The sequence below is a fragment of the Ceratotherium simum genome, chromosome 8 (assembly GCF_057802395.1).
Source record: "Ceratotherium simum simum isolate JZ-2026a chromosome 8, ASM5780239v1, whole genome shotgun sequence".
Lineage (NCBI taxonomy): Eukaryota > Metazoa > Chordata > Mammalia > Perissodactyla > Rhinocerotidae > Ceratotherium > Ceratotherium simum.
This window is the reverse complement of record NC_141907.1, coordinates 7,973,347-8,001,135: the sequence shown is the minus strand read 5'-3', so window position 1 is coordinate 8,001,135 and position 27,789 is coordinate 7,973,347. Positions and strand designations below refer to the sequence as shown.

The 27,789-nt window shown below is 41.1% G+C and overlaps 1 protein-coding gene across 1 annotated transcript in view; it reads left to right on the top strand.

Moving 5' to 3' along the window:
- The window catches only part of CLNK (cytokine dependent hematopoietic cell linker), a 114,295-nt gene that overhangs the window by 46,455 nt on the left and 40,051 nt on the right, over positions 1 to 27,789 (top strand). Inside the window, exons 4-7 of the mRNA XM_087434742.1 lie at positions 4,540 to 4,577; positions 8,414 to 8,558; positions 9,790 to 9,896; positions 15,201 to 15,246. Of these exons, the coding sequence (XP_087290868.1) occupies positions 4,540 to 4,577; positions 8,414 to 8,558; positions 9,790 to 9,896; positions 15,201 to 15,246 (336 nt within the window). The remainder of the gene's footprint in view (positions 1 to 4,539; positions 4,578 to 8,413; positions 8,559 to 9,789; positions 9,897 to 15,200; positions 15,247 to 27,789) is intronic.

Here is a 27,789-nt window from a genome sequence, read left to right as displayed (position 1 = left end):
CCATACCTCTCTCCTCCTCCCAGTCCCTCCGAAACCTTGTGACTGAAATGAAAAGAGAAACTGGTTTTGCCTGGGGAAACTGTCTGGCTTGGGTATGTAATCATCTGAAAGGCCTGCTAACTGACTTCACTTCCTAATGAAATAGAAAGTTCTAAGACCCTGTAGGCTTCCTGCTTTTACTTCTCACACCAGATAAGCATATTCTCTTCATGCAACCTGTTGGGAATTGTTTCAGCCTGTGATTTCCTTTGGAAGTGACTATCCCAGGGCAACAGCACCTGGGGGCTCGGCCAGCTACATTATCCCTGTAAAGGTACTAAAGGGGGATGTAGACGAGGCACCAGCTTTGAGCCTGCAGGGGCTTAGTTGAGAGAAGCGTTTACAAGGGAAAATAGTCTGAGAGTCTCTCTGTCTAACTTTATCTGACTCACATGGCCCATCTCCTATGGGAGGGGAGCCAGAGCTCCTAAGTCAGTGGTTCTGAGACTTCAGTGTGAACAGATAGCACCACAGGAGCTTGTGTAAAAAGTAACTGGTTTGTGCTGGGGTCCAGGTTTTGCTTTCTTTCTTTTTTTTTTAAGCACCCAAGATGCAAATGGTCAGGGGACCTTAATTTGACAGCATTGGCCACGTGCCTTTGTCATACCTTTGTGGGCATGAGAAGAGGTGTCCAATTTGATGACCAAAGCTGGAGTAGCTGCTTTCTGCCAGTCAGGAAACCCCCTGAGCTTCACATGATACATATTCATCTTCACTTCCCTCTTAAAAATAACTTTCAAGGGAATGTTGTCTCTTGTAAAAAGACATTTCCTTGAGGGGCACGCAGAAGCCGGTTGTTCTCTGGAGCTGTCTGCTCTCAGAGGGTGATGAATGACCCTCCACAGAAACAACACGGGCATAACTCTTTCAGGATGGTGGGGTGAAAATCTACAAGCAGCGTCTTTCATCTTTCTAGAAAATGGCTCTCTCTGAGAAGCCAACCCATCCCTCAGTTCCAGGAAGACTCAAAGATCTGGAAGCATTTAGGGGTGCCAATTTGGTGGGGATCAGGGGCCCATCAAGAGGGATCATCAAGCTCAAACTCACTCAGCAAGGGAGGGGATCAGGTTCTACTGAAGTTCCGCTGCTGGTTCCCGGTTCTGGGATGTTTCCACCCTGCCCCTCACTAGATTTCACAGCCAACTATTCATTTATTGTGCACTTAACACGCACTGTGTTATAGGAGTGAAAAAGAGCCTGAAATTTCACCCCTGCCTTGGGAGAGGCAGGCACCACAGTCTGTAACTAAATAATATATTTATTGGCTTGCTTTGTTCCTACATGCTATGGAGAAACTAAAAAGGGTGTATTAATCAGGGATGGCTAACACTGAAAATGCATGAGCTACAAATGTTACTAGTTTAATAAAATAGAGGTCTATTTCTTGCCCACATCACAATCCAATGTGGACTGAAGGAGGTCTTTTACCAAACACTCATTTGGGATTCACTCTCCTTTTACCCAGTGGCTTCCACTATCCCTGGGGGTCTTGGGGTCCTCTGTCTCTGGCCAGCCACTGAGGTAAGAATGAGAGCATGGAGGGTCAAGCGGGCTGGCCTGGAGTGGATGGGGTCCATCACCCCCACCTCGTCCCAGCAGCTGTAGCGCCATGCCTTGGCCGCCTAGTGTAAGGAATGCTGGGAAATGTAAGCCAGCTGAGTGCCTACAGGAAGAGGAAATGGGGTTTGGTGAGCACAGAGCATTCTCACTGCCATGCCAGGCACTTGAGGTAGTAAGGACTGGAGGTGTGCTTCTTAATGTTTACCTGACATTGGTGGTCAGGGATGGTCACTCAGGAAGATGACATTTAAGATACGATTTGATGGATGAAAAGGATCCAGGCATGGGCAGAGCTGAGGAAAGAACGTTCTGGACTGAGGGACAGTGCATGCAAAGTCTCTGAAGTAGAAGGAGAGACTTGAAAAGAGACAGATGTGGCCAGAGTTCAGAGGTGAGGAGGAAACTATAAAGAGATGAGATTAGAGAGGGGGCATGGGCTGGGTTGTGCTGGGCTCTGGGGACCACAAAGGGGAATCTCGATGGTATTTCATGGGCCATGAGTGATGTGAACTGATTTACAGTTTTAAAACTATGCTTTTAAAATTACATTTCCAAAACTCTGCATGTTAATAACTCAGATAGGTACTGTGGGAGATAGAGAGAAAAGAGAGAGATAGACATCTTCCCTAAATGTGGGCAGTGTATGTACACAATAAAGAAGTCATCAGATGCTGCCTATTTTTATTTGTGTCGTGGTGAGCGAGACAGAAAATGGGCGCCCTAACAATTCGGTGATATTAAAGTGGCCTGGAGTGGTCAGAGGGGAAAGCCCCAGGAGGATCTCAAAGGACACTGAGCATTTTGAAAAGCAAAATAGGGCTGGGGGATGGGGGAAGAGGCGGGGACGCCTGGTGGAATCAGCACGAAGACCTAGAAGTGGCATGAGGCATATCTGGGGATCCAGCAGAGTCTCAGGCTGCAATGCTGGCCTGTGGTATAAGAAGAGACCTCACAGCTCTCCACGGGGATGTCGGTAAAATGACCACGGTAGATCTCATCTAGAGGCCCATCTCCTAAAATGAAATTATATTGAATCTTGAATTAGCTGCTTTCAGAGATCAGAAGGGCCAGAGCAGATCCCCAATAATTCTGTGATCATTTGCTCCTTCCGGGCCAGCTGGTCTGTAATGGGTGACCTCATTAATTTAACTCAATTCATGAGAGAGTACAAATTGCTATTCTGAAAGGCAGGGAAACCTGCGAGTTTCTCTACCGGGGATCTCAGAAGGGGTGTAATTGTGCTGGGACAGGAAGGTGTCATTAGTGCCCCCAGGGTAGTGTTAACTATCAAGTTGGGCTGGGACTAGTGGCAGGTGCACACAGGATTCTGCTCCTGCTGGCTCATCATCTCAAGGAGATTAGCTTTGGCTAGTTAACATCTCCCCACACAACGGTCCCAGGCAAATTCCAGAGAGGTGTGTTTCCACTGAGCCAAACTTGCATAAATTTACACATTACACTCTACAAAAGACTTGGGCACGCTGACACAAATTCACAGCTCTTTATTTCATATTTTTGTATGAGAATTCAGGTGAAAGGATGAACGTTTGAGAACATGATGAGCCGGACCAAGATGTAGAATCATCATACCATGGTCCTCTACGCTACCCGGGCACGGGCCAGAAATTTGCCCTGAGGTTCTTAGCAGCCAAAGAAGGAAGGGAAATATGATCTCGTATAGGATTGGTGTTTTTCATTAAATCAAAACAAACCAATTGCTAAGAAGCACTCAGCTTCTGGTCTTGAAACCTGCTAGAAAATTCTCACATATGTGCTAATAAAGAGAATGTGATGGGCCGGCCCTGTGGCTTAGCAGTTAAGTGTGCGCGCTCCGCTATTGGTGGCCCTGGTTCGGATCCCGGGCGCGCACTGACGCAGCGCTTCTCCGGCCATGCTGAGGCCGCGTCCCACATACAGCAACTAGAAGGATGTGAAACTACGACATACAACTATCTACTGGGGCTTTGGGGGAACAAAAATAAAGGAGGAGGATTGGCAATAGATGTTAGCTCAGAGCCGGTCTTCCTGAGCAAAAAGAGGAGGATTAGCACGGATGTTAGCTCAGGGCTGATCTTCCTCACACACATAAAAAAAATAATCAAAAAAAATAAAAAAAACTAAATATTAATTAAAAAAAAAAGAGAGAATGTGATAAGAACATTTTCTACTTATAATGTTCCAATGCAGACTAACAGCATGAAACTATAATGCAATTTAGGAGAATTAAGTCTCTGAAGAAGCAAAAACCCTGCAGACCATGTGAGCAGTTCTTTGGTGGTTTTGCATCATCTGAGGGTAAAATTTAAAACGTAGAACACTGAGTGTACTAGACGACCTTCAGGCAGTCTTTCATAAAACAAGCCCAAATGAGGGAGTTGAGTGTTGAGAACCCTCAGCTGAACAATATTCATTCCACCAACGCCTATCAAGAACCCATTTGCTCACCATTGGGCCTTGTGCCTAGAGCTAGGGATAGATGGAAGAATAGATACATCCCCTGCTCTCAAAATACTTACAATCTGTTCCAGGACACAAATTTACGGACAGATGACTGCAAATGCAACATGTGTGCCATAAGGAAGATAGGGAAAGCGGAAAATAGACCTCTTCTTTGGCTGAGATGCTGCTGAGTCATGATTTTGGGTGCAATTGATGTGGGGGGGGGATCTTCTAACATTACATTTCTCTTTGAGTGTGAATGTTAACCTGTGTAGAAAGAGCGAGGCTCCTTAGTTTGAATTTGCTTTTCTTTCCTCTTTTTCTATTGCCCTATTTTGTAAGAGCAGAAGATAGAATGAGAAGTATGGAGCTAGTTACTTCATTTTGAGCAATTACAGTCAAGAAAAATTAATTGAAATGAGCATAAGATTTCTGGAGAAAAACAATGGCCCAGTCTTTTCAATGTTTTGCAATAACATTTTGGTCTGTTTTTGTTGGCAGGCCAGTACCGGACTATTCATGAGCCTCTTCTCGATTGCGTAAGTCAGCTGCTCTCCTTACCTATTTGTCGGTCTTTGATATTTACAAAGTAAGTGGCTTTCTTCAAGGTACTTGGTGAACTAAAAAAAAAAAAGAAAACCTTTTCCAAATGGCATAATTTCCTGGCAGAGAAAACTGCATTTCAATTCTTGAGTATAAAACTGCATTCCAATTCCTCAGCTATAAAACGGAGATAAAAATTAACTCACATGGCCATTGTCTAGATTGAATAAGGTGAAAATACCAACATGTGGTGCTGGCAAGTGTGTGATGAAAAAAGCACTTCCTAACACTCGTGGTGAAATTTTAATTTGGAACAAACTTTCTGGAAATCCATCTCATAATATTAACTAAGCAATATAAAAATGTCCATTTTCTTTGGCCCGATAATACTATGGTTGGGAATTTAAACTAAGGAACTAATCTAAAATTTTGGATTATACACCCATTTGTATTTTATAACAATATATTTTAAATGGCAACACACTGGAATCATGCTAAATATTCAATGATAGAAAAATAGTTGAATATATTATGATATATTCTTATTATGAAGCCATTAATAATATTTACAAAGAATTTTAATGACTAAAGGAAATTTAAAATTTATGACATAAGCTCAAATATCTAATATTGTAAATAATTTTATTGTTAAATTACATATATATAATTTAAAGCTTTAACTAACATATCTCTAGATGATAGATGGATTAGCCATAGATAGATGATAGATAGATAGATACATAGATAGATAGATAGATAGATAGATGATAGATAGATAGATAGATAGATAGATAGATAGATAGATAGATAGATAGAATCTGCCTGTAAAATCATTAGTTCTTTACTGTTTGAAACACTTCTCTAAGAATCAAATTAAAGTTATGGATCCTCACCCCAGGATACACGCACACACAATCAATCACAAAATATTTTATAAATTAGGAAGTTTATGGGTAGAGAATACTGGGCTTTTACTTAAGAACCCCTGAGATTGATAGTAGATAGATAACACATAGGCTAAGAGAGAAACAGATGTAACTCATTGTATTTGAAACAAAACTCTGTCTCTTTCTCTTTCTAGAAAGAAATAAACCAAATATTTATCTCCAGTCCTGGGGGCAAGATTCTCAGGATCTGGTGTGGATTCTCTTCTGAGTTGGGGTGGTGGCTGCTGTTCCTCTTGGGCCCCCTGTGTGCCCCGCCCCTAGGAAGTCTAGCAAGGCGACTGGATGGAAGATGGGCTCTGTCCCATCCCCAGTTCTTCCAGCAGGCCCAAGACTTTCCCAGAGAGGCTGCGCTGGGGGGAGTCTTGGTGGTTGCCATAACAGTATATAAATGAGGGCCTTACAATAAATGTCCATCTGTCAAATCCCCAAGGAGTCCCAAGCCCCTGCTCCAGCTCAAACTCACTTCTGTGTGTAGTTCTGGAGGAGAATAGCCTGATCACATTCCCCTCTTTGCCAGGCAGATTGTGAAACCCCCTGGATTTCACTTTCCAGCAGGTTTGCTGTGCCCTAGGCACTTGGTTCTGCTAATACTCGGCATCATCAGTTAGAGGGAGGAGATCTAACATGCCCTGAGCACCTGTCATGGGCAGATGCCTAAGTAGAACCCTTATATACATTTTGCTCAATTAATCTCTGACTACAACCAAATAAGGTAGGTTTAGACATCTCCAATTTACAGATGGAGCATCTGAGTCAGGGAGGTTAAGTAACCTCCCCAAGGTCATAAAGTGGACCCACAATTTAGATCTAGGATGGGTGACTCCATCCTCGATCCACACTGCCTCCAAGAAGGCCAATCTCACCTGCTTTCCCAACTAAGAACTCACAGTCCGAGCCCTGCTTACCTCCTGAGACAGATCAAGGAGGCAGGGCTTCATGGCTCTAATGCCCAGTTGCTGGGGGCACAGCATCAATACAACCATGCAAATGGCCCTACTCCAACTTTGTGTTCAGTGACTTAACTTTTTTCCTTTGGGTCCCCAACCTCTCCCCTTCTACCCTGTTCCTGCTCCTGGGTCACTGTGTTGGTCCCTGGCCCCTTGTACCTGAACTCCTTGAATTTGATAAAGTTGCCCTTCATAACTTGCTGATTCCTCAGTTCGTGTAAGACTCAAGCCTTGCTTTCCAGGGGGAGCTTTTGGGTGGGAATCAACGGCTATCACATTGAAAGTCAAAACCATTGTCTTCAGGAGGCCCCCCTCCTTCTTCATGCTGTCCCATGGAGAACACAGACTTACTAAATTGCATTCTGTACCCTTGCTTCAAATGAGCAGAGTTGCTTTGAGCCAAAGTGGAGCCCAAATGGCCTTCCAGATAGGGGCTGGTGAGTCCCCCTGAGCTATTGCTTACCCAGAAATTGGACTTGTCATGTGACTAGTCTTCACCTTTACCAAACCATTTTGATGGAGTGATGATAGAAAAAGTCATACACTTAGAGGCTTGGGGCTAGTTAGCAACTTGCCCAAATACATCAGAGAACTAGAATAATGCAGAGCTAGAATTTAAACTCAAGCCTGTCTAATTCCAGGTCCCTCCACTATAATCAAATCACGTCATAGACTTTTCCGCTTATACAATGAAATGAAGTACACAAAGCACCTAGCATATATGAATACTTAACAAATGTCTGCGGGACTTGAAGAGGAGGAGAGGAACTCATGATTGGCGGCCTTCCTTTATCTCTGACTTTCTTTAATAGTCATTGTTATTACAGGAGCAGTCAGTTGGGGAATGTGCATGAAAATCTCTTGTAACTGGACCTGTTATTCATAGCCATGGCCATTTGAAAACTAGCAGAAACTTTAAGACGTTAAAGATTTTCCCAGTATGTATTTTTCACAGCCTTCTCCAATTGTCAGCCCCTCCCAGCCCGACAGTGAAGCGACCCGTATCCCATGGTTGGCGTTCAAACGAGACAGTACCAGATGGAGAATGAGTCAGCATTTCAGGGCAACCTCCACCTTTCATCTGGAGATGTTTCTGTCTCCTCCCTTTGAGCTCCTGGCATCACATGACACTCTGCTTAGATCTTTCAAAATGTCATCACTTATTAACTAAATTACATGGTGGCACTTGGATTCTCTCTTTGTCCTAAAAGAAGACAAAAACCATTTCTATAAACCAGGGAAGAGGTGAGCATTTTGAGACCCAGGAAGGAAAAAGGATCTCTTGGTAGCTCTGTATGGTGGATGAGGAACCTTTCTGTATGAGAGATCATCAAGAGCAGGGTCCCTGCTTAAACATAGCATGATGCATGGGTGCAGATTCCAGAATTTCCGTGATGACAATTACATCTATTGTGGACTCGTACCCAGCTCTGCCATTCCCAGTTTTCAGAGCTGAAGCTTATTACTAATATATAGAAATACAACTTAAATTCTTATATTTCTCATGTATCCCAACACCTTGCTGAATCGTTTATTCTAATAATTTTTTAGTGGTTCCTTGGGATTTTCTATATACAAGATCATATCATCTGCAAATAGATCCCTTTTCTGCTTTTCAGAGCTCATGCAATTATGTTGGGTCCAGGATAATCTCCCTATTTTAAAGACAGCTAATTAGTAATGTTAATTACATCTGCAATATCCCTTCACAGCAGCACTTAGATTATTATTTAATTCAATAACCAAGGATGGGAGTATTTGGGGATATCTTTAGAATTCTGTCTACCACAAGAATTTAACTGCCCCAGACCCCAGACTCTTAAATCTTCAACCCCCAGCTAAGAGAATCCATATCACCCCCTAGCTAGCACTGTAGCCTGTAATCTTTATCATCATTATACCTTCCCTTGACTCACTCAAATGCTGCCTCCTGCTTAGGAAAGGAACTTTGCTGAAGTCTTGGATGGAGCAAAAGGCCACGGGGATGATGACGACTATGAAGACCCTGAGAGTCATGTGGCAGAGGCATGGCAATCGATGAAAATTTTACCAGCCAGACCTATAAATGAATCTGAATATGCAGGTAACATTTGGGGCCTAAAAACTGAAAATGCATGTCCACACCACAATATTGCATAGTAATTAAAGCTGCAGATTCTGAATTAAATAACTCTAGGTTAAAATCCTGCCTCCATGACTTACTAGCTGTGCGACTTTGAGCAAGTCTCTAAAAATCATTTTCTCTATCTCAAAATAGGGTTCATAGTAACAGAACTTACCCCAGAGAGTTCTTTTGAAGATTACACATATGATGCATGCTGAGTTCTCACCAGAGCACTTGGCACAGAGTCAGAGCTCTAGAACTATTGGTTGTTATTATCACGATGTTCTTCCTGAGTCCTAGGGACAACTGATGAGTGTGGCAGAGGGTGGACAGGCAGGAAGGTGGTCAACATGGGAAACATTCGGACAGAGGTCTCATAGTGGGGCCTAGAGTGAAAGGAAGACTTTCTAACTTGGTTGATTCATTTTGCAGGTGGCCAGCAGATGAGTAGCACTAGGCATGGAAGCAAATTCTAACTTGTTAAGAGTCAGGGAGACCTAATTTCACAGCCACTTTTGCTTCTTTCTAACTGGGGCACATTGGGCAGCAATTCTCTGAACCTTAGATGTGGCACACTGCTATAAGGGAAAACAGGAAGCTGTGTGATTTCTGAGGGCCTGACCCAGCGAAATGAATCTGTAGAAGGTCCTCTGAGAGAATCACCTTGGAAATAATGATGATATTCCTTTGTTCATTCACTCAACTAGCATTTTCTGAGTATCTACTCCATGCCAGTTCCCATGTTAGTATTGATCAAGTGACAGAAAGATGAACAACGCATAATCCATGTTCTCAGGAAGGTTACAATCTAGTGGCAGAAACAGACAGATCAACAGATAAATGTGATAGAACAGGTTAAGTGTGTAATACAGAAAGGAGGGCCAGGGGTGGGGTGTGGGTGGATGGGATATGGGAAGATTTTCAAAGGCCGTGACAAGGCCCAAGCCTTGAAGCATGTGTAGAATTTCCCAGGTGGTTGAGGAAATGAAGGATATTCAAGTCCAGACTTGGGCATTTTTGTGTAGGGACCAAGAGGAGTAATTTCTCCTCTTTGAGCCTCAGGCTCCTCATCTGTTAAGTGGAAGTAGAATTGCTTGCCTCATACCTACATTGTGACGATTCAATGAGTTTTTAGATGTGCAAATATTTTGTAAATAGTAATATGCTGAGTCCACATAAGGTATGACTTTAAATTTTTCTCTTTTCATAGATACACGCTATTTCAAGGGTGCGACGGACACTCCTCTTTCCTTAGATGCCAAGACATCTATCTCCCTGGAGGGGCAAACCTGGAATATGCGGATGAGGCTGGAAGAAGTGAGTAAAGGCTTGACCATGTGAACCAAACGCGTGTAGTGTAGGGCACTTCCTAGCAGCCAGGAGCTTCCCCATCTGGCATTCCCAAGGCATCTAGTTAGGTAAAGCCCAAGGAGGTGCAGGGAGTGGTTCTATGACTGGTGGGATCACAGTCCTGTGGAATAAGCACCTAGAAGGAAGGAGAACTAACGTTTGATGAAGATTTTCTGTAAACCAGGTATCAGGCTAACGACTTTCACATGCATCTCCTCTGATGTTCATCCCATTCTCCGGAAGCAAAATTTGAACTCAAATCTTTTGGATAATAATATATCATTTTGCCCATATTCTAGGCCCAACGTTGCCAACAGCTAACTGGATGGTGTTGAGTAAGTCACACAAGCCCTCTGAGCCTCTTTGTAACCTCAGCTACAAAACAGGAATAAAAATCCCTACCATGCTGACTTCAAAAGGCTGTTTGGAGACCATGAAAGATAACCTTATGAAAATATCTTGTAAATGCAAATGCTCTAAACTCACATATAGAATTTTATTTTTAATCACACTTTGCTAATGTTTCATTTTATTAATGCAGAAATGCATAAAATACAAATTAATCACCCCTGGGGTTGCAGGGTTTTCGGTCATAGTGTCAATATTTTCTATGCAGATGTATTTCATCCAAAGGAGTCTTTGTTGTATAGTATATACCTGGTTTTCTTTTCTTTTCACTTTAAGTTCTGGCTATAAAACAATTTCCCATGTGATAAACAAACTTTAATAAGCATAGTCTTTATATCATACCCCATTATGGGATTTTTAATTATTTTACTTAGCCATTGAGTTGGTAAACAGTGTGAAATTTCTTTCCTGAAAGATCATTTCAATTTACCCATCCCGAAGCCCTATATGGGAATGTCCACCTCATAGAACTCTCACCAAAACTGGCTATTACTTTATTAATCATATTTTTAAAAAAGATTTCACTGTTCTTTTTTTTTTAATTTGTACCACATTTATTAGTGAATGTGAACATGCTTTTGAATATTTATAACACATTCTTCCTCTTGCATTATCTGTTACATTGTTTATCTATTTAACTTGATAAATTGAGGGACTCTGCTAATATTGAAAAGAGAAGGAAACTACAAATTTTACCAAGTGATGTCATTCACACAGACCACATCCAATAGAGATTGGGAGAGCAAGATGAGGATGAAATATTGAACACTTTCTCTTTACACAGGCACCAAGCTGAACACTTCAATCATTCACTCAACAAATTCAGTCAAGAAATATGTGTTGAGTGCCTGCCACGGACCAGACACAATTATGGTCTCTGGTATGCATCGGCAAACAACCAAGGCTCCGCTCTCATGAAACTTATATACTAGCGGGAGGAGGTCGGTAATAAATAAATAAATAATAAATAGATAATAGATATGTGCTTTGAAAAATTAAAATTAAAGCAGGGTAAGGGCATTCAAGGAAGGTCTTTCTGAGTAGAGATGAGAAGGAATAAATGACATTTAATCATTAAAACAACATTGCAAGATGAGCATTATAATCCCCATTTTAATAGCTCCAAGTTTGTGAGCTCTGTCTCTTTGGGCCAGTTACTTACTCTCTCTGAGCCTTTATTGTCTTAGCTATAAAATCTCATAGCGGTTATGATAACACATACAGAGCAGGGGGCCTGGCACAAAGTGATCAGTCAATAGATGACATCTCCTAGAGGACAGGGACCTTTTTAGCCCCAGCACAAAGCACAGTGTCTTTCTGTAAGAGGTTCTCAATAGATATTAGTTAAATGGATGAAAATGACCAAACAAATAAACCCTCAGTCATTTGAACTGAATCTTGAAACATAAATAGCTGTTTAATAGGAAAAGAGGCCCAGTCTTTGCCCAGTTTGACTTCTGTTCAATGGAACCCTTTTCCAGTCTATCCTTCAAAGTTCTCATGTGAATGTTTGCTACTGTCACTGAGATCTGCAACTGGGGCCGCCCCACGGGGGCTGTTTGACAGGGACGAGGACATTTCAGGGCACTCATCACTGGAACATAGAGCATATGCAGGGAACTTTAGTTTTCTGTAGGAATTTTAGCATGATTGGACCAGTGGCTGAAGACACAAGTTCTGCTCTGGTTTTAAAGGAGTAGAGAATTCTGACCTGAAAAGTGAAGCTTTCCTTTCCTGAAAAATCACTGATAATCCCCCTTTACATGGAAGTAAGCCTTCATGAGAAGAGTTTCTTTCTCATAATTCTCATTTGATTTTTTAAAACAACTCTGACAGAATTTAAGCCTCCATTCTTGTTCCTTACATTCTCTTCATATTATTTTTGTAGCTCCTGCTACAAAATAAATTTCTTCCTTTAGCTAGATCACTTTGCAAGTGGAACTATAATCCAACCTGTGAAGTTAAGTGAAATCATGAGAGAAAAAGGATATACGAGGCGTGCCACAATTTTGGCCTGGAGGGAAGTTGTTTGAAAAATTAAATAAGAGCTTGGCCTTGATTCAGACAAAGAGGCAGTTTTGTTTTTATAATCAGTGTTTGAATAATACAGTTTTTATGGTAAGCTGATTATATTTTTTATTATGACCTCAGTCTCAGGAGTTAACTCTTATTAGTTATTATTTATGTTGAAATTAAACTATCTGTGAAATGGAGCTTCAATAACCCTTATAGAGGCCAGTTCTTATCAGACTCCTTAGGTTGGTTACAACCGTCTTGAACCACTAAACCACAGCCCATATGTCCATTTATTGAGCACTCACTGTATATTAAGCACTGTGCTTAACAATGGGGATAAAAAATGAGCCAGTGTCTACAGTCTAAAGAAGGAGGCAGTGGCCCAAATTGGCAATGTGGATATAATTTGAAGTGCTGAGATAGAGGTGAGCACCGGGTTAAAGAGCACCACGCTGCGTCAGTTGGCCCAGCCAGAGGCTTTCAAGAAGCCTTCTGGAGGAAGCAATGCAAAGCAGTGTGACACCAATAATACATTGCACTGTAATCAGTGGTTCTCATCAGGACCATTTTGCCCCCTAGCGGACATTTGGAAATGTCTGGAGACATTTTTGGTTGTCAGGACTGGAGGAGTGCTACTGACATGTAGTGGGCGGAGGACAGGGATGCTGCCAAGCATCCTATAGTGCACAGGGCAGCCCCCAACAGCAAAGAATCATCGGGCCCCAACTCTCAATGGTGCTGAGGTTGAGAAACCTGTGTTATAGTTAAACTTGTGTTATAATATGTTGTAAACTCAGACCTGTGTGCATGTCCAAGTCCTCCTTTAGAATCCAAGCTCTTACCCTTCTTTGTTCCCTCGTAATCTAGCATCAATGCAGGTATACAATAGGCATTAATAAATATTTATTTGATAGAAAATAGGAGTAGTCCTGGGAGATAGGAAGGAAGTATTCCTGGTCCCAGGATTCTGTACTAATATCATCAGAGTGCACCTACCACTGGGGGAGATGTAGTACAAAGAAACTCTCTCATGCAAAAGATCCAGTTGGATCCAAATGGATCCAGTGTAATTTGGCCACCAAAGGGAAAAAGAGCAGGAATACTAAGGAAGCCCCTTCTCTAAGACCCTAAACATATTAGGTCCCACCTAAGACAGAGACAACAGAGAACCCCACCTGCTCCCATGACCAGGCTGGCAATGGGAGGTGGGCAAGAGCATTGAGAGAGACCCTCTTTGTGGGGCAGACACAGAGGGAAGGCCGAAAACTGAGAGTGCAACAAGAACATTGAAAAAACTCTCCAGCACCCCAGCCTCCACAGGGTAACCCTAGAGGAATTGGAAGCTGATGGAACAATGAAGGAAGTCATAGCAACAACAAAATCCGAACCACACTCAACTCTTGACCAGACTGACCAGCAGAAGAGCCATGCCCTTTCCAGGCAGAAATACTGTGGCTCAATGTTCCACAGAGAAAAAGAGGTGGACAGTCAACATCAGAAGCTAAGAGATAACAGGAGGCTCGATGACTCTCCCTCTCATCCACCCTGGCCACTTCAACTTGGAGCCGATAAAGAGTAACACTAAGACCCTGTGTTAGTCAGGGCTCTCTAGAAACATAGGAGATGATAAATAGATAGAGACATAGAGACATAGACATATAAATAAAATAGTGATTGTGGAGGCTCAGCCCCACAATTTATCATTTGAAAGCTAGAGATCCAGTAGAATAAGTTCCAGTCTGAGTCCAAAGGCCTGAGAACCAAGGGAGCCAATGAGATAAATCTCAGTGGAGGGCAGAAGACCAATGTCCCAGCTCAAGCAGTCAGGCAGAGAGATCGAATTCTCCTTTCCTCTGCCTTTTCATTCTATTCAGGCCCTCAATGCATTGGATGACGCCCACCCACATTGGGAGGGCAATCTGCCTTACTCAGTCTACTGATTCAAATGCTAATGTCATCTGGAAACACCTTCACAGACACATCCAGAATTAATGTTTAACAAAATATGCAGGCACCCTGTGGCCCTGTCAAGTTGACACATAAATTAACCATCATAGACTCCAATATTGACTCAGGCTTGAAGGCTTTCAAAGGCATTGGGCATCTTTGCGATGTCTTCATCATCTTCTTCACCCTCGTGTCTATCAATTATATAGCCCTTGATAGTTCATCGATGCCTTTAATAATATTAATAATGACAGCTAACAATTATTAAACTTGATTGGTGCCACACCCTGTTCTAGGCACATTACACTGTGTGTCTCATGTCCCCCCACCCTTATGAGGTATCAGTACTTTTGTTACCTCCATTTCACAGGTGAGGAAACTGAGGCTCAGAAGGTTGAGTGACTTGCCACATTTTCATACAACACGTGATGGAGGTGAAATCCCAACACAGGCATCCACCTGAGGCCACACACTGATCTGCCTGCTTGATCACTTGCATGTACTTAATCATGTATATTGATCTTCATGATAACTCAACGACGTGAATTGACTAAGTATTTTCTCTATTAAAAAGATAAAAAATCTAAGGCTTTTGATATGGTAAACACCTTTCCAAAGTTTTACAGCAATAAGAGACAGAATTGGATCTCAAACCCAAGTGTTTTATGCCAAATACCACCTGAGGCCACTATACTAGTCACTGGCACAGCAGTACACATATTTACACATATTGACTGACAACCAATCATTGACATGATGATGACAGAAATCACCATCTCTAAGAATGATGATAGGAACTCATGCCTTTATCCTTGGGAATCTAACCATACAGAGTGGCAGGACATTATATGGTATCATAGTCACAATTGAGAGATAATGGTGCCACATTGTCTTCTACAGGTGGACAAACCCACCTACAAGGACATCAGAAGCCAACATGTTAAAGGTAAAGTCAAGTCAAAAGTTTGAAATATAAGTATATTTATTTGCTTTCAAGATCCTCTTGAATTTTTGTTTGTGGCTATGGATTTTCTTAATCAAAGTGATCTATTAAATTATCCTTCATGAAATAACTAATTTTGAAAAGGCTCCCACACATCTTATGCCTTTTTATCACCTTACCTTATTGATGAAGAAATTTATTGTGAAAACTCATGTTCCCTGTTGTGCAATTTCAGAAAAGAATTGTTTTGAAACATAGATTGCATTAAATATATAGCTAAGTTATTTCTCTAAGCATACTCCCAGTAAAATCACAAGATAGAAATCTAACTTTAAAATGTTGATTAATTAATATGAAAACAGTTTTTAAAGCTTTAGGCAAAGCAATTCAATTTGGAGGTGAAGATACAGGTAGGAAGCTAAAAGGAAATAATCAATTTCAGTAGTGCTGGAAGCACAAATGGCAGACAGCCAAAGAAATTTAATTGGAGCGTATACATTATAGCTCCTCTCATCATTTCCCCTGTGCCCCCATCTTCTCTTATAATGTCCAATGGGAAAAGATGACAACCCCATGATTTACATTCCCCAATAATTGAAACATATCAAATTCATCTTTCATGAATCTAATGCTATATTCTATAACATAATACTAACATCACATTTTCTTTAATAGGAAAGTGTAATAGAGTCCTAACAGGAAACAGATAGCACACCCAAATTAGGATAATTTAAGGAAGTTTATTTACAAAGGAACTATTTACTAGGTGTGTGGGGTGTAAAGGAAGAACAATGGATGGTGCAGGAACTGGGGCTAACAGCAGTGGTGCTGTCACCACCTCTAGGCCCAAAGGGATGAGGTGATAGTTACGGAAAACCAAAAGGAGCACCCTACCTTGAGAGGAGCAATGACCATTGATAGAGGAACACCACCAGCCCAAGTGGTCCTCACAGCAGAGAAGCCAAGGGAATACATGACTGATCTCCCTCTCATCTCCTGCTGGGACTTCCCAACAGCCGAACCAGCCAGAAACCAGAAGGCAGGGCAGTCCATATGTGGTCAAGGCTGGTTGGTCCCCCATGGTGGAGAGTAGAGTGGAGCAGGGTGAAGAAGGTGAAGGATGGACCTAGGGGGCAAAGAGAAGATACCCATAACAGGCAGCATGTGGAAGGAGCAATGAGGGTAGCCAAAACCCAAGCTCTGCCACTCCCAGGCTGTGTGGCCTTAAGTAAGGCACCTAACCTTTCTGAGTCTTACTTTCCTCTCTGTTAAAATGTGAAGTGGGCAGGGCTTTTATGACTATTCAATTCAGTTGCATTAGCAGAGACGGGAAACAATGCTGTTCCCTAGTCCATCTCTCTTCTCCATCCTGCACAGCCTGACAGATCTTTATCTTCCTTCTACTCCTAAACCGCGCCCCCCAAAATAGGGGAGATTTCATGTTGTGCCTCTTTAGTCCTTAAAAATGGCAATACCTTCGATGTACACAGCACTTGATTCAGAGCTCTTCTCCATTAACTGATGTATTTAGTCCGTAGAAACACCAGGTGACTTATGTAGAGAAAGTATTTTCATGCCTCTTGACCAAGAAAGGGACCAGAAGCACAGAGGAATCCCAGATCACATTATATATAGACATTTTGGTCTATAACTGACCGCATATATGACAGTGGTCTCATAAGGTTAGTGCCATATAGTCTAGGTGTGTAGTTGGCAATACCATCCAGGTTTGTGTAAGTACCCTCTATGATGTGCGCTCAATGACGAAATCGCCTAATGATGCCTTTCTCAGAACGTATCCCCATCATTAAGCCATACATGATTGCATAAATGCTCTAGGTCGTAATAGAAACTTCATAGGCATTCATTGAAAACTGAGTCCTGGGGAGAAAGCAGAAAGAACTGAACTTCACAATCCCTCTCTTTTTCTTTAAATTCCAGTGTAGACTCCACCTTCACTTCTTTGATTGTAGAAATTTCTTTGACTACTGTTCTACACATCATTATGTCTGTTTGACTATTAGAACAGTTCTAATCCCAATTCCAACATGGGGGGATTCCCCCCACACCACCAAGCAATTCTCAGACACCAGGTGAGTGTCCTACAATTCAGCCCAATTCTGACACTATCTACGCAAAGATAGCATCAGATTTCACAAGTTAAGGGCTCAGTCCTACAAGACTGCCCCCAACTATCACTTCAGATGGCAGTCGCAAGCCCAGGTTGTTACCTGTGCTTCTGACTAACTGGCTATAGATTGGAGGTTCCAATGGCCCCCCTCCTTAGGTACAATTAATTTGCTAGAGCAGCTCACAGAACTCAGGGAAACATTTTATTTACTAGATTACCAGTTTATTATAAAAAGATATAACTCAGGAACAGCCAGATGGAAGAGGCACATAGGGTACGGCATGGGGAAAGGGCACAGAGCTTCCAAGCTTCCTAATCTCCACCTGTTCACCAACCCGGAAGCTCTCTGAACGCTGTCCTTGTAGGTTTCTATGGAGGCTTCATTCCATAGGCATGGTTAATTAAATCGTTGGCCATTGGGGATTGAACTCAATCTCAAGCCCCAATCTTCTCCCTGGGGGGAGTGAGGAGGAGGGCGGAGGAGTAGAGGACTGAAATTTCCCACCTGCTAATCACATCCCTCATCCTTAGGTGGACCAAAAGGCACCTCCTTAACATAACAAATAGCTCTCATCACTTCGGAAATGCCAAGGGATTTAAGAGCTCTGTATCAGAAATAGGGACAAAGACCAAATATATATTTGTTATTATAAATCACACTGTCACAACTATCTATCCATATATTTATTTATACTTTGCTTCAGCTCACAAAGATATTGGAGTAGTTAACAAAAACTTTCATGGTAAAATAGCAGAAAATAAAAATCATAGGGAAAATCTAGACAGACTATATGACTAAGATAAAGATAAAATTCAGGATCCTCAGGCACACATCACTACATTCTATTAAAATTAAACTACTAGTTTGCCTCTGAGCTTCCCAGTAGTCTAAGCAAAAAATGAAATCACGCTTATTTGATATTAATTGCCCGTAACAAAAAAGCAAACTAATTCCTCAGGGAGAACAACAAGGACATATCTTTCAGAGTTAAGTTATTGGTGTCAATTTTACAGGGGATGTTGGCTGATATATGGGTACCATGGCTACAAAAATATGATTGTTTTTTAAAAGTAGACCCCAGTGTAAACTGAGGCCGTAACTACAGAGAGGACCTCAGTGAAAGTAAGGCTCACAGAAGTTGGGGTTTGTAGGGAGTAGGGGAGGTTGTGTGGGAAACTTCAATAAGAGCTATTTCCTTTACATCTTCTTTTCCTACACGTCCATAATTAATGGTTCTCCATTACCACCCAGAGCTCTAAGTTACTATACAGAGAAGGAATCTGAAAGGGGGGAAATTAATATGAATACACCCATTTTGAGGATCAGGCATCTTACTGGAAAAGGCTTGAATGATTTATGTGTTTATTACAAAATTCTGTATTTTTGATGCAAACACATTCTCAGATAATTTATTCATTCTCACAGAATGTCATAGAAAAAACATATCAGGTGGTTCAGTAATGGTAGAATTTTATGGTGATATTTTTCATCAAGTTGAGCAGTTATAGATTTATGTTAATGTACATTTCATGTCATTTTTCTTGTGATCATATTCTGACATTATCTGGAAACTGTGGGATTTCAAGCACCTATCTTCCCTGAAGCTTGACTTTTTTTTTTCATTCCTAAAAATAAGTAAAAATTTTATTTGGGGGCAAAGTATGTACATAGTATAAGTTGTTTGCAATGAACCGTTAGTGTTAACCACAGATCCAGAAGAAACTATTTTCTTTTCAGATGAGGATACCTGTAATATTCAAATATAGTGTGGCTTAGCTTCTTAATGCTGAGAATAAAAGTGGCTAAGATGAATTTCTCTGTGCCTTAGATGTGAACCAGGCACAAACTCTGAACCATTTACCTTTGAGGGGACAAGCATACCATATACAAGAATGAAAAGAAGCAAAATAGAATTCTACATAATGCCATCCAAAGACCTTTCTGCTCGGCTGATAGATGAATTTAGATGCCAAAGAAATTGGAATCAGAGATGATTTTAGAGTTAATCTGGTTCAACTCCCTCATTTTATGCAAGGAGGCTTAGCATGAGAAGCGAGGTGGTGGAGGTCGCAGAGCTAGTGGAGAGCCTAGACCAGAACCCAGTGTTTGGTCAACTATGGCAATGTTTCCAGAGTTTTGCTGTATTTGCTAGTATCTAAAATTCATCCTGCAAACTCTCGCTCCTGTTCCTTGACATCCCCCTCATTGGAACTATGCAGTTTAGTGCCAAAGACACAAATTGAGGGATGATGCTGTCCCCTGGTGGCAGAACACAGCAACACAAAACACTGCAAAAACAACGGATTTCAGCATCCTATAGATCATATCCTTAACAAAAATAACATGCTTTATTTAGGCCACAGAGATGATCAGAAATGAATTTAAAATTATTCTCTTACCGTTTTAGATTTAAATTTGTTTCAGACACAACCCGTGGCTCAAAAGCAACAGAGGCATTGATACAATACTCAGATCAAATTTAATGTTATAAACTTTGTAAAATCACTCATTGAAGGGACTACAGGACAGTATTTTTTCTCACCACCACACAGAGAAAATAATAAGGCTCATAGAAAAGGAAAGACGTCTGATAACTGCTTGATGTAGCAAATATGTTTTCTGATAGAGAAATATAAAGTAGCCCCAAATAAAGGAATTAAAAGCAAGGGAGTTACAAGATTGTGTGACAGCTGCTGGGGTAGAAGGTGACTTTGTTTGAAATTACTTTGTGCCAGGGCACTGAGTCACATAAGACCTTAGATCATCAGGAGCCCCCAGTCTGGCCAGGTCGGTATTAAGTGTTATGGGAACTCAAAAATGTGCATACTTAATTCTGTCCCCGGGAAGAATTGTGTCTCCCAGGAAGGCTTCACAGAGCGAGGGGCATTGGACTGAGGTGTGAGACAACGGCCTCAGGGGAAGCTAAACATTATTTTTGATACTCAGAAGCTGCTGAAATGTGGTTGCATGAATGCTGGACAGGGGGGCAAGGAGCCCTGGGTTCAAATCCCATTGTTACCGCATTCTGGCTATGATATCTACAAGGAACTTAACCTCTCCGAGTTTGTTTCCATATCTATAAAATGGAGGAAATAGCATCTACATCATAAGATATTCATCTGTTTTAAAGGCGATAACCAACACAAAACCTGTAACACAGTTATTGACACATGGTGGGCCCCAGACGAAGGGATATTGAACCACACTAATGATTCCCAAAAGTTCTTTCCTCCCTCTTTACCCTCTGCCTTTCTCCCAGCACTAGAATGTCTTCCTGACTCTCTGTAGGCTGAAACCATCTCATGCTCTATCTACTTGGGTGTTTAGCATACAAAATAAATCTGTTACAGATGAATATAAAAATAACCTAGGGGCCGCCCTGTGGTGCAGCGGTTAAGTGTGCGCGCTCTGCTTCGGCAGCCCAGGGTTCACAGGTTCCAATCCCTGGCGCGCACCCACACACTGCTTGTCAAGCCATGCTGTGGTGGCACCCCATATAAAGTAGAGGAAGATGGGCATGGATGTTAGCCCAGGGCCAATCTTCCTCAGCAAAAAAGAGGAGGATTAGCATAGGACGTTAGCTCAGGAATGGTCTTCCTCACACACAAAAAAATAACCTAGACTCCTCAATCACAAAGACCAATGTTTATTAAACATTGTTTTCCCTACAGCAAACACATAGCACCATGCTGAGCACATAGTGGATATTTATTAATTAAATTAACTCTAAAATTTAGCCTATTTGAATAGTGTCTTATGTAAGCATTGCCAGGTGTCATAGGGCCGCCTAGAGACAAGCCTGTGACCCTCAATCATGCATTCCCATTATGTAGGGGTCTATGGAGGGGCAAGTGAGAAGCCTAGGTTGCTTCTGGCCCCATCTTTGTCTCTGCCTCTAAATTTAGGCAAATGATATTCCCTCACTGGGCCTCAATATCCCATCTCCAGAAATATAATAGAACACAGTGGTCTAACGTTTCGTGAATCTATGGATATGGTTCATACATACAAGTCCACCCACCCACTGCCCATGTCATCCCCCTGAAGTCTTAGTCCTTCCTTTCACCCTACCTGCCCACCTTTCCTCCATTGCCTAAGATACCCAGGTCAGCAGAAAAGACATCTCCCCAGGCTTGTTTTGGAAAGATGCTTCTATCCCACGTCCATCCCTAACCTCAATATGCTGCTGTTGAAGTACATGTTCAAGTACATGTTGAAGGACATGTCCTAAGAAATTATACTTTTTGACCTCATTTGAGGATGTGGGAGGTATGTCCCTCCCACATCCTTGGCTTTTCCCACCTTAATCCCTCCTTGCTCAGCCCAAAGAATGGTTTCAGCAATTTATTGCTGGAATTAATTTCTGAAAGTTTCAACAGACTTGGAGAGGTTTCTCAAACAGGCCTTGTCAAATATACATTAGCCACTTGGATCATAAGTTGCTTCTCTGGGCTCTTCCATAATTAATCATTAGCACATGAAATCCTAATGGTTCACTTTCATATATCATAAAACTCTTAGACACAATAGATACTGAGACTGAGGCCAAGTTTTATCCAAGTGTGTACAGAGTCTTTCTCTAATTACAGAACATTACACTGGTGGTATATTTCTGAAAGTCTTGATTTTCATGATCATATTTCATAGATAAAGTACATTGCATACATTTAACACAAATTGAATGGTAGCTAAGTAAAAAACAAGTGTTATTTTATTTAATCCTAACCATCCAAGGAACTATACTTCATTATCTGCATTTTATAGTCATGGAAACTAAAGCCCAGAACATTTAAATAACTTGCCCAATGTTACTCAGTAAGTGATAGAGGTGGGATTAGAACCCAACTTGAATGACTTCAGAGATTCCATTTGTGACCACTCTATTGTGTCATTGTCCCTTCTATCAAGAAACAAATTCTTGGACCCTACATACCTTCTTTTTCAACCATTTAAATCACAGATGACGAAACCAAAGCTCAGAGAGGCAAACAGTTTGTATTAAGACACTCAGCTCAATAGTAGCAGCGCCAAAACCAGGTGACAAGCGTTGGTAAATGCTTAGCGACCGGGTCTCAGAAAAAAATGTATAAGAACAAAGTTGGAGGACTGATGCTATTCAACTTCAAGGCTTACTATAAAGCTACAGTAATGAAGACAGTGTGGATTGCTAAAAGAACAGAGAAATAGATCAATGGATCAGAATAGAGAGTCCACATACAGTCAACAGATCTCTGACAAAGAAGCAAAGACAATACAATGGAGCAAAGATAGTCTTCTCAACAAATAGTCCTGGAACAGCTGGACATCCACATGCAAATAAATAAATCTAGACACAGACCTTACACCCTTTACAAAAGTTAACTCAAAATAGATCACAGACCTAAATGAAAAGTCAAAACTATAAAATTCCTAGAAGATAACATAGGAGTAAACCTAGATGGGTTTGGGTCTGGTGATGCCTTTTTAGATTCAGCACCAAAGACATGATCCATGAAAGAAATCATTGATAAGCTGGACTTCACTAAAATTAAAAACTTCTGCTCTGTGAAAGACAATATCAAGAGAATAAAAGCATAAGTCACAGACTGGGAGAAAATATTTGCAAAAGACACATCTGACAAACGACAGTTATCCAAAGACCTCAACAGACACCTCACCAAAGAAGATATACAGATAGCAAACAAACATATGAAAAGATGTTGCACATCATATATCCTAAGGGAAATGCAAATTAAAACAATAATGAGATACCACTCCACACCTATTAGAATGTCCAAAATCCAGACACTGACAACAGCAAATGCTAACGAGGATATGGCACAACAGGAACTCGCATACATTGTTGATGGGAATGCAAAATGGTATGGCCACTTTGGAAGACAGTGTGGCAGTTTCTTACAAAACTAAACATACTCTTATCATATGATCCAGCAGTCAGACCCTTTGGTATTTACCCAAAAGAGCTAAAAACTTCTATCTACACCAAAACCTGCACACACATGTTTACAGCAGCTTTATTCATAATCACCAAAACTTGGAAGCAACCAAGATATCCTTCAATAGGTGAATGAATAAATAAACCATGGTACACTCAGACAGTGGAGTACTATTCAGTGCTAAAAAGAAATGAGCTATCAAACCATGAAAATACATGATTATTAAATGCATATTATTAAGTGAAAGAAGTCGATCTGAAACGGCTACATACTGTATGATTCCAACTATATGACATTCTAGAAAAGGCAAAACTATGGAGGCAGTTAAAAGATCGGTGGTTAGGGGGAGAGATGAATAGGCAGAGCACAAAGGATTTTTAGTGAAAATACTCTGTATGATATCATAATGGTGGATATATGTCATTATACACATGTCCAAACCCATAGAATGTACAACACCAAGAGTGAACCCTAAAATAAACTATGGACTTTGGGTGATTATGATGTCATTGTAGGTTCATCCTTGGTAAAAAAAAATGTACCACTCTGGGGAGTGATGTTGTAATAGGGGAGACTATGCATATGTGGGGGCAGGGGATATATGGGAAATCTCTGTACCTTCCTCTCAATTTTGTTGTAAGCCTAAGTAGTCTTTATTTAAAAAAAGTAATTATGCTCACCACAGACATTTTAAAGAAATATGTTGCATCTCAAGAAAAAAATGTATGTATACGCATGTATATATGGTTATTATAAATTTTACTGATAAAAGGATGTGTAGCATACAATTGTAAAATAATAGTAAAACACACAACACTCTTTATTATAAATTCCATATAGCCAATTGATTTTCACAGAGTGCTTTGCTGACTTTTTCCAAGCTCTTATATCTATAGCCACACTATGGCTGCGATTGATAGAATGACATGAACGACTTCTTAGCTGAGTCGGTAATAGTTTTCGAATACTGGAATTATATTTCCTCAATTTTCCTCTTTTCACAATGTAACGGCACAATGTACAGACACAACACACTTTTAAATTTAATTCACTTTATTAACATTTTCTCCGTCACTTTCTTAAGTTTAGACAAGCAGCAAAACAATAAATCAAATGCTGATTTGTGGCATTTGCCAGTTTCCGTGGTGTAAATACTCCCACTACGGCAGATTTCAAGCTACCAACATGATTGGTGAACATGGAGTTGGGAAAAGATCCCATTTCATAATATTTCCACCATCGACACAATAGAGGTAAATAACTTCAACAGCAAAGAAAATAGTAAAATATAGTGGAATAATTAGAAAGTCATGAGTTTTGAGCATGTGTTTCGTTTTGGATATAACTTAAGTGTACGTTTATATAATTTATTTTTCAATAACGGCTGTGTTGTTGCGAAATTCCTGAAAATGTCACCACCAGCTCTTGTAAGTTGGTACATGCTGCTCCCACACGCCACAAACAGGTTTCGCGATACTTGCTTCTTCCGCAGGCCTTGCTTTAAGGCCACAGAACCCTGTGAGGTTGACAACTTCTTTGTGGTTTCACCCTAATGAGTTATGGAAGTAATAGTCAAATCGGGTCCAGCAGATTCCACAGCTATGCTGTGCCCACCTCACTACATTACCTCCCAAGAAGCAATAAATTTTGCAGCGGAAGTGAAATCTATCGTCTCGCAGACTGAAGAGCAGATAAGGACACTCTCTGGGCAGACGGTGCTAATTACACAGATGGCCACCAGATGGCGAGCACGCCAGCCTCCTCCCAGTGAAAACTGCTGTCTTCAATTTCAAGACGGAAAAGACGCGGAAGAACAGTTTGGGTCTTTCTGCGACATACAGAGAACTTTTCATAGCATTTGAGAATATTTGTGTACTTCATCAGGAAGGTAAATTGCCATCTTCCCTCTAATTTTCCATTACACAATAATACTAGTAACAGTGACATGCATGAAAAAGCCATGTACTTGAAGTGCATTAACGCATTTATTCCACACATGAATTCCCATGAAGTAGGAAGAACCATTTCTCACTTTTCCAGATGAGAAAACTCAGCCGTTCCTCAGCTCAGGTGTTTATTTCATAAATATTTATTGAGCATCTGCTATGATCCTGCCTGTACTAAGGAGAAGAATTAAGATTCAAATTTAAGAAACTCAGCTCCAAGTCTCATCTTCTTCCATTATCCCAAATACCTGAGTTGTTATGACTTTATTAAACAAGACCCCATCTGTCCCCCAAAAAAGCTGGTGGGATTTCATCTGAATTGTCATCAAAGCTGTGTGACACGTTATTTTGCCTGTTTGATACCGTTTTCTCACTTGTGGAGTCCCCGAAGTTCGCTCCTACCTCTACATTTATAGGATTTCAGTTATCTAAGCAAGGAATAAGAGAAGTTTGATGGCATAAATTATTGCTAGCAGGTATATTTGATATAGCTGAAACCCTCAGAGATTTTTGCTCCTGTTGCTGATAGCATCATACATAAAATTTTTAAAGTGAGGGGGGAATATTAAATGATGCCAGAAAAAACTCACATTATAATAAAGACACAGGACACATGCACAGTGTACCAAAAGGATGCACAGTGGTTAAGGCAACGCTCTTACCACAGCCTACAAGACCCCATGTGAGTTGGGCACCTCCCACCTCCACCTTTCCAGTAGTACCTCCCCCTTGAGCTCATCCCACCTCAGGGCCTTTGCACTTACGGCTCCCTCTTTCAGGAGTACTCTTGCCCAGATATTCACCTGGTGTGCTCTCTCACTCTCCTCAGGGCTCTGTTCTCGTCACCTATCCAGAAAGGCCTCTGGGATCTGCCTAAAAAGTAGTAGCCCCATCCTGCATCTCTCACTGTCCACGCCCCTCCTACCTTCCTCATTCCACTTCATTTTTCTTTGTAACGCTTGTATCACCTATCATCATATACTTTTATTTGTTTTCTATCTCCTGCCACTGGACTGTAAGTTACATGGGAATAGCAACTTTTCGTTTGGTATTATATTCGCCAACACCTACATCAATGGATATGTTAAAAATGAATCCATGCCTGACCCATACTATGTGCTCAATAATAAGTCAATGAATAAAAGGAAGATAGAGTCCTTTTCTAAACTCAATCACTGAAACAAACGGGATAGATATCTCTGAAACAATCAACAGAATGTTCCTATTGAATTCCAGATACTCAGTCTCATTATTGAATTTTTTTCCAGGGATTTGAATTGATCCCCAATAGATATACTGGTAGTTATGAAAAAAGCTACCTCTTAGAAAGTCAACGTCTAGCTCCAGAGGGAAAGTCATCAACATGAGCATCAGGGAGCTCTGAGGGGGAAGCCAACACATAATAAAATGAGGGGAAGTTCATCCTAAGTTTTCTAATTCGATGCCTTAAGAAAGCATCATATGGTCTAAGCTTTTTGGTAATATCATTGAAATAGCCAGAGATTTCACATTAACTAGATTGTTGCTGTTGTTGAAATACATCCTGGGTCATATTTTATGTCATTACAACTCCAAGAACATCTACGAATGCTGCTTGCCATTGGTATTTGAATTCATGCGGAGAAGTCTATCCTGTCTATTTAAAAAGTGTGCTCCAAAAACAAAATAGGGAGAATGGTAATTTTGTTCAATGAAGTCATTATTTTAAACCTGGATGAGGCCTTAAAATCATCCAGACCAGTATGTGTTGTTTTGTGTTGTGTTGTTTTTGGCCAGCTGGACCTTTCATCAAAAGAAATCTTCAGAGGAGACCCAGTGGGAAGCAGATCAAAGTGGAGGAGCCGGGGGGTTCTTCAGAGCATAGTTAAAACCACCAATTTCAGACAACCTCATTGTCTCCCAAATGAGGATACAACCACCCAGCCAGCTCTCAGTTTAGCGTTGAATCTCCTGTAAAAGGAGACATTCTCATTGACTCCTCCCACAGCCCTGCAAAACAACATTCATTACATTGCATCCATTTTTACTGATAAGTAGACATTGCTTCCTCAAGGTGGCTTTTTCTGACACCCCAGATTAACTTAAGTCTTCCATATGTTCCTTTAATATCATGCCCTTCTCTCTTTGAAATTATCATCACGTTTTTAATGATGTTTTCAACGCATGTCTACCCTCTTAGGTATAAACCCTATGGCGACAGGGACAGGGTCTCTCACCTTCCCCATTACATCCCCAGAACGCAGAACTTGGCCTGTAAACAGAACTGCGACCACCTTGAGGGGAAGGATCATGTCGTATTTGTCCTTTTATCCCCAGTGCCTGGTACTATTATGCTTAGCTCAGAGTAGCAGCTCAATAATTGTCTTTGAGTTGAACGGCATTGTGGAAATAAAACTACATAGAAAGTCAAGACAATCCTTTCCTGGCCTCATTCAGGCTTTTCTAGGGTTAGGTGGTCTTGAGCAATTGTCCTACCTAGTTTGACCTTTATTTTGTCAACCATAAGATAAAGGAATTGGATGTTGGAGTCTT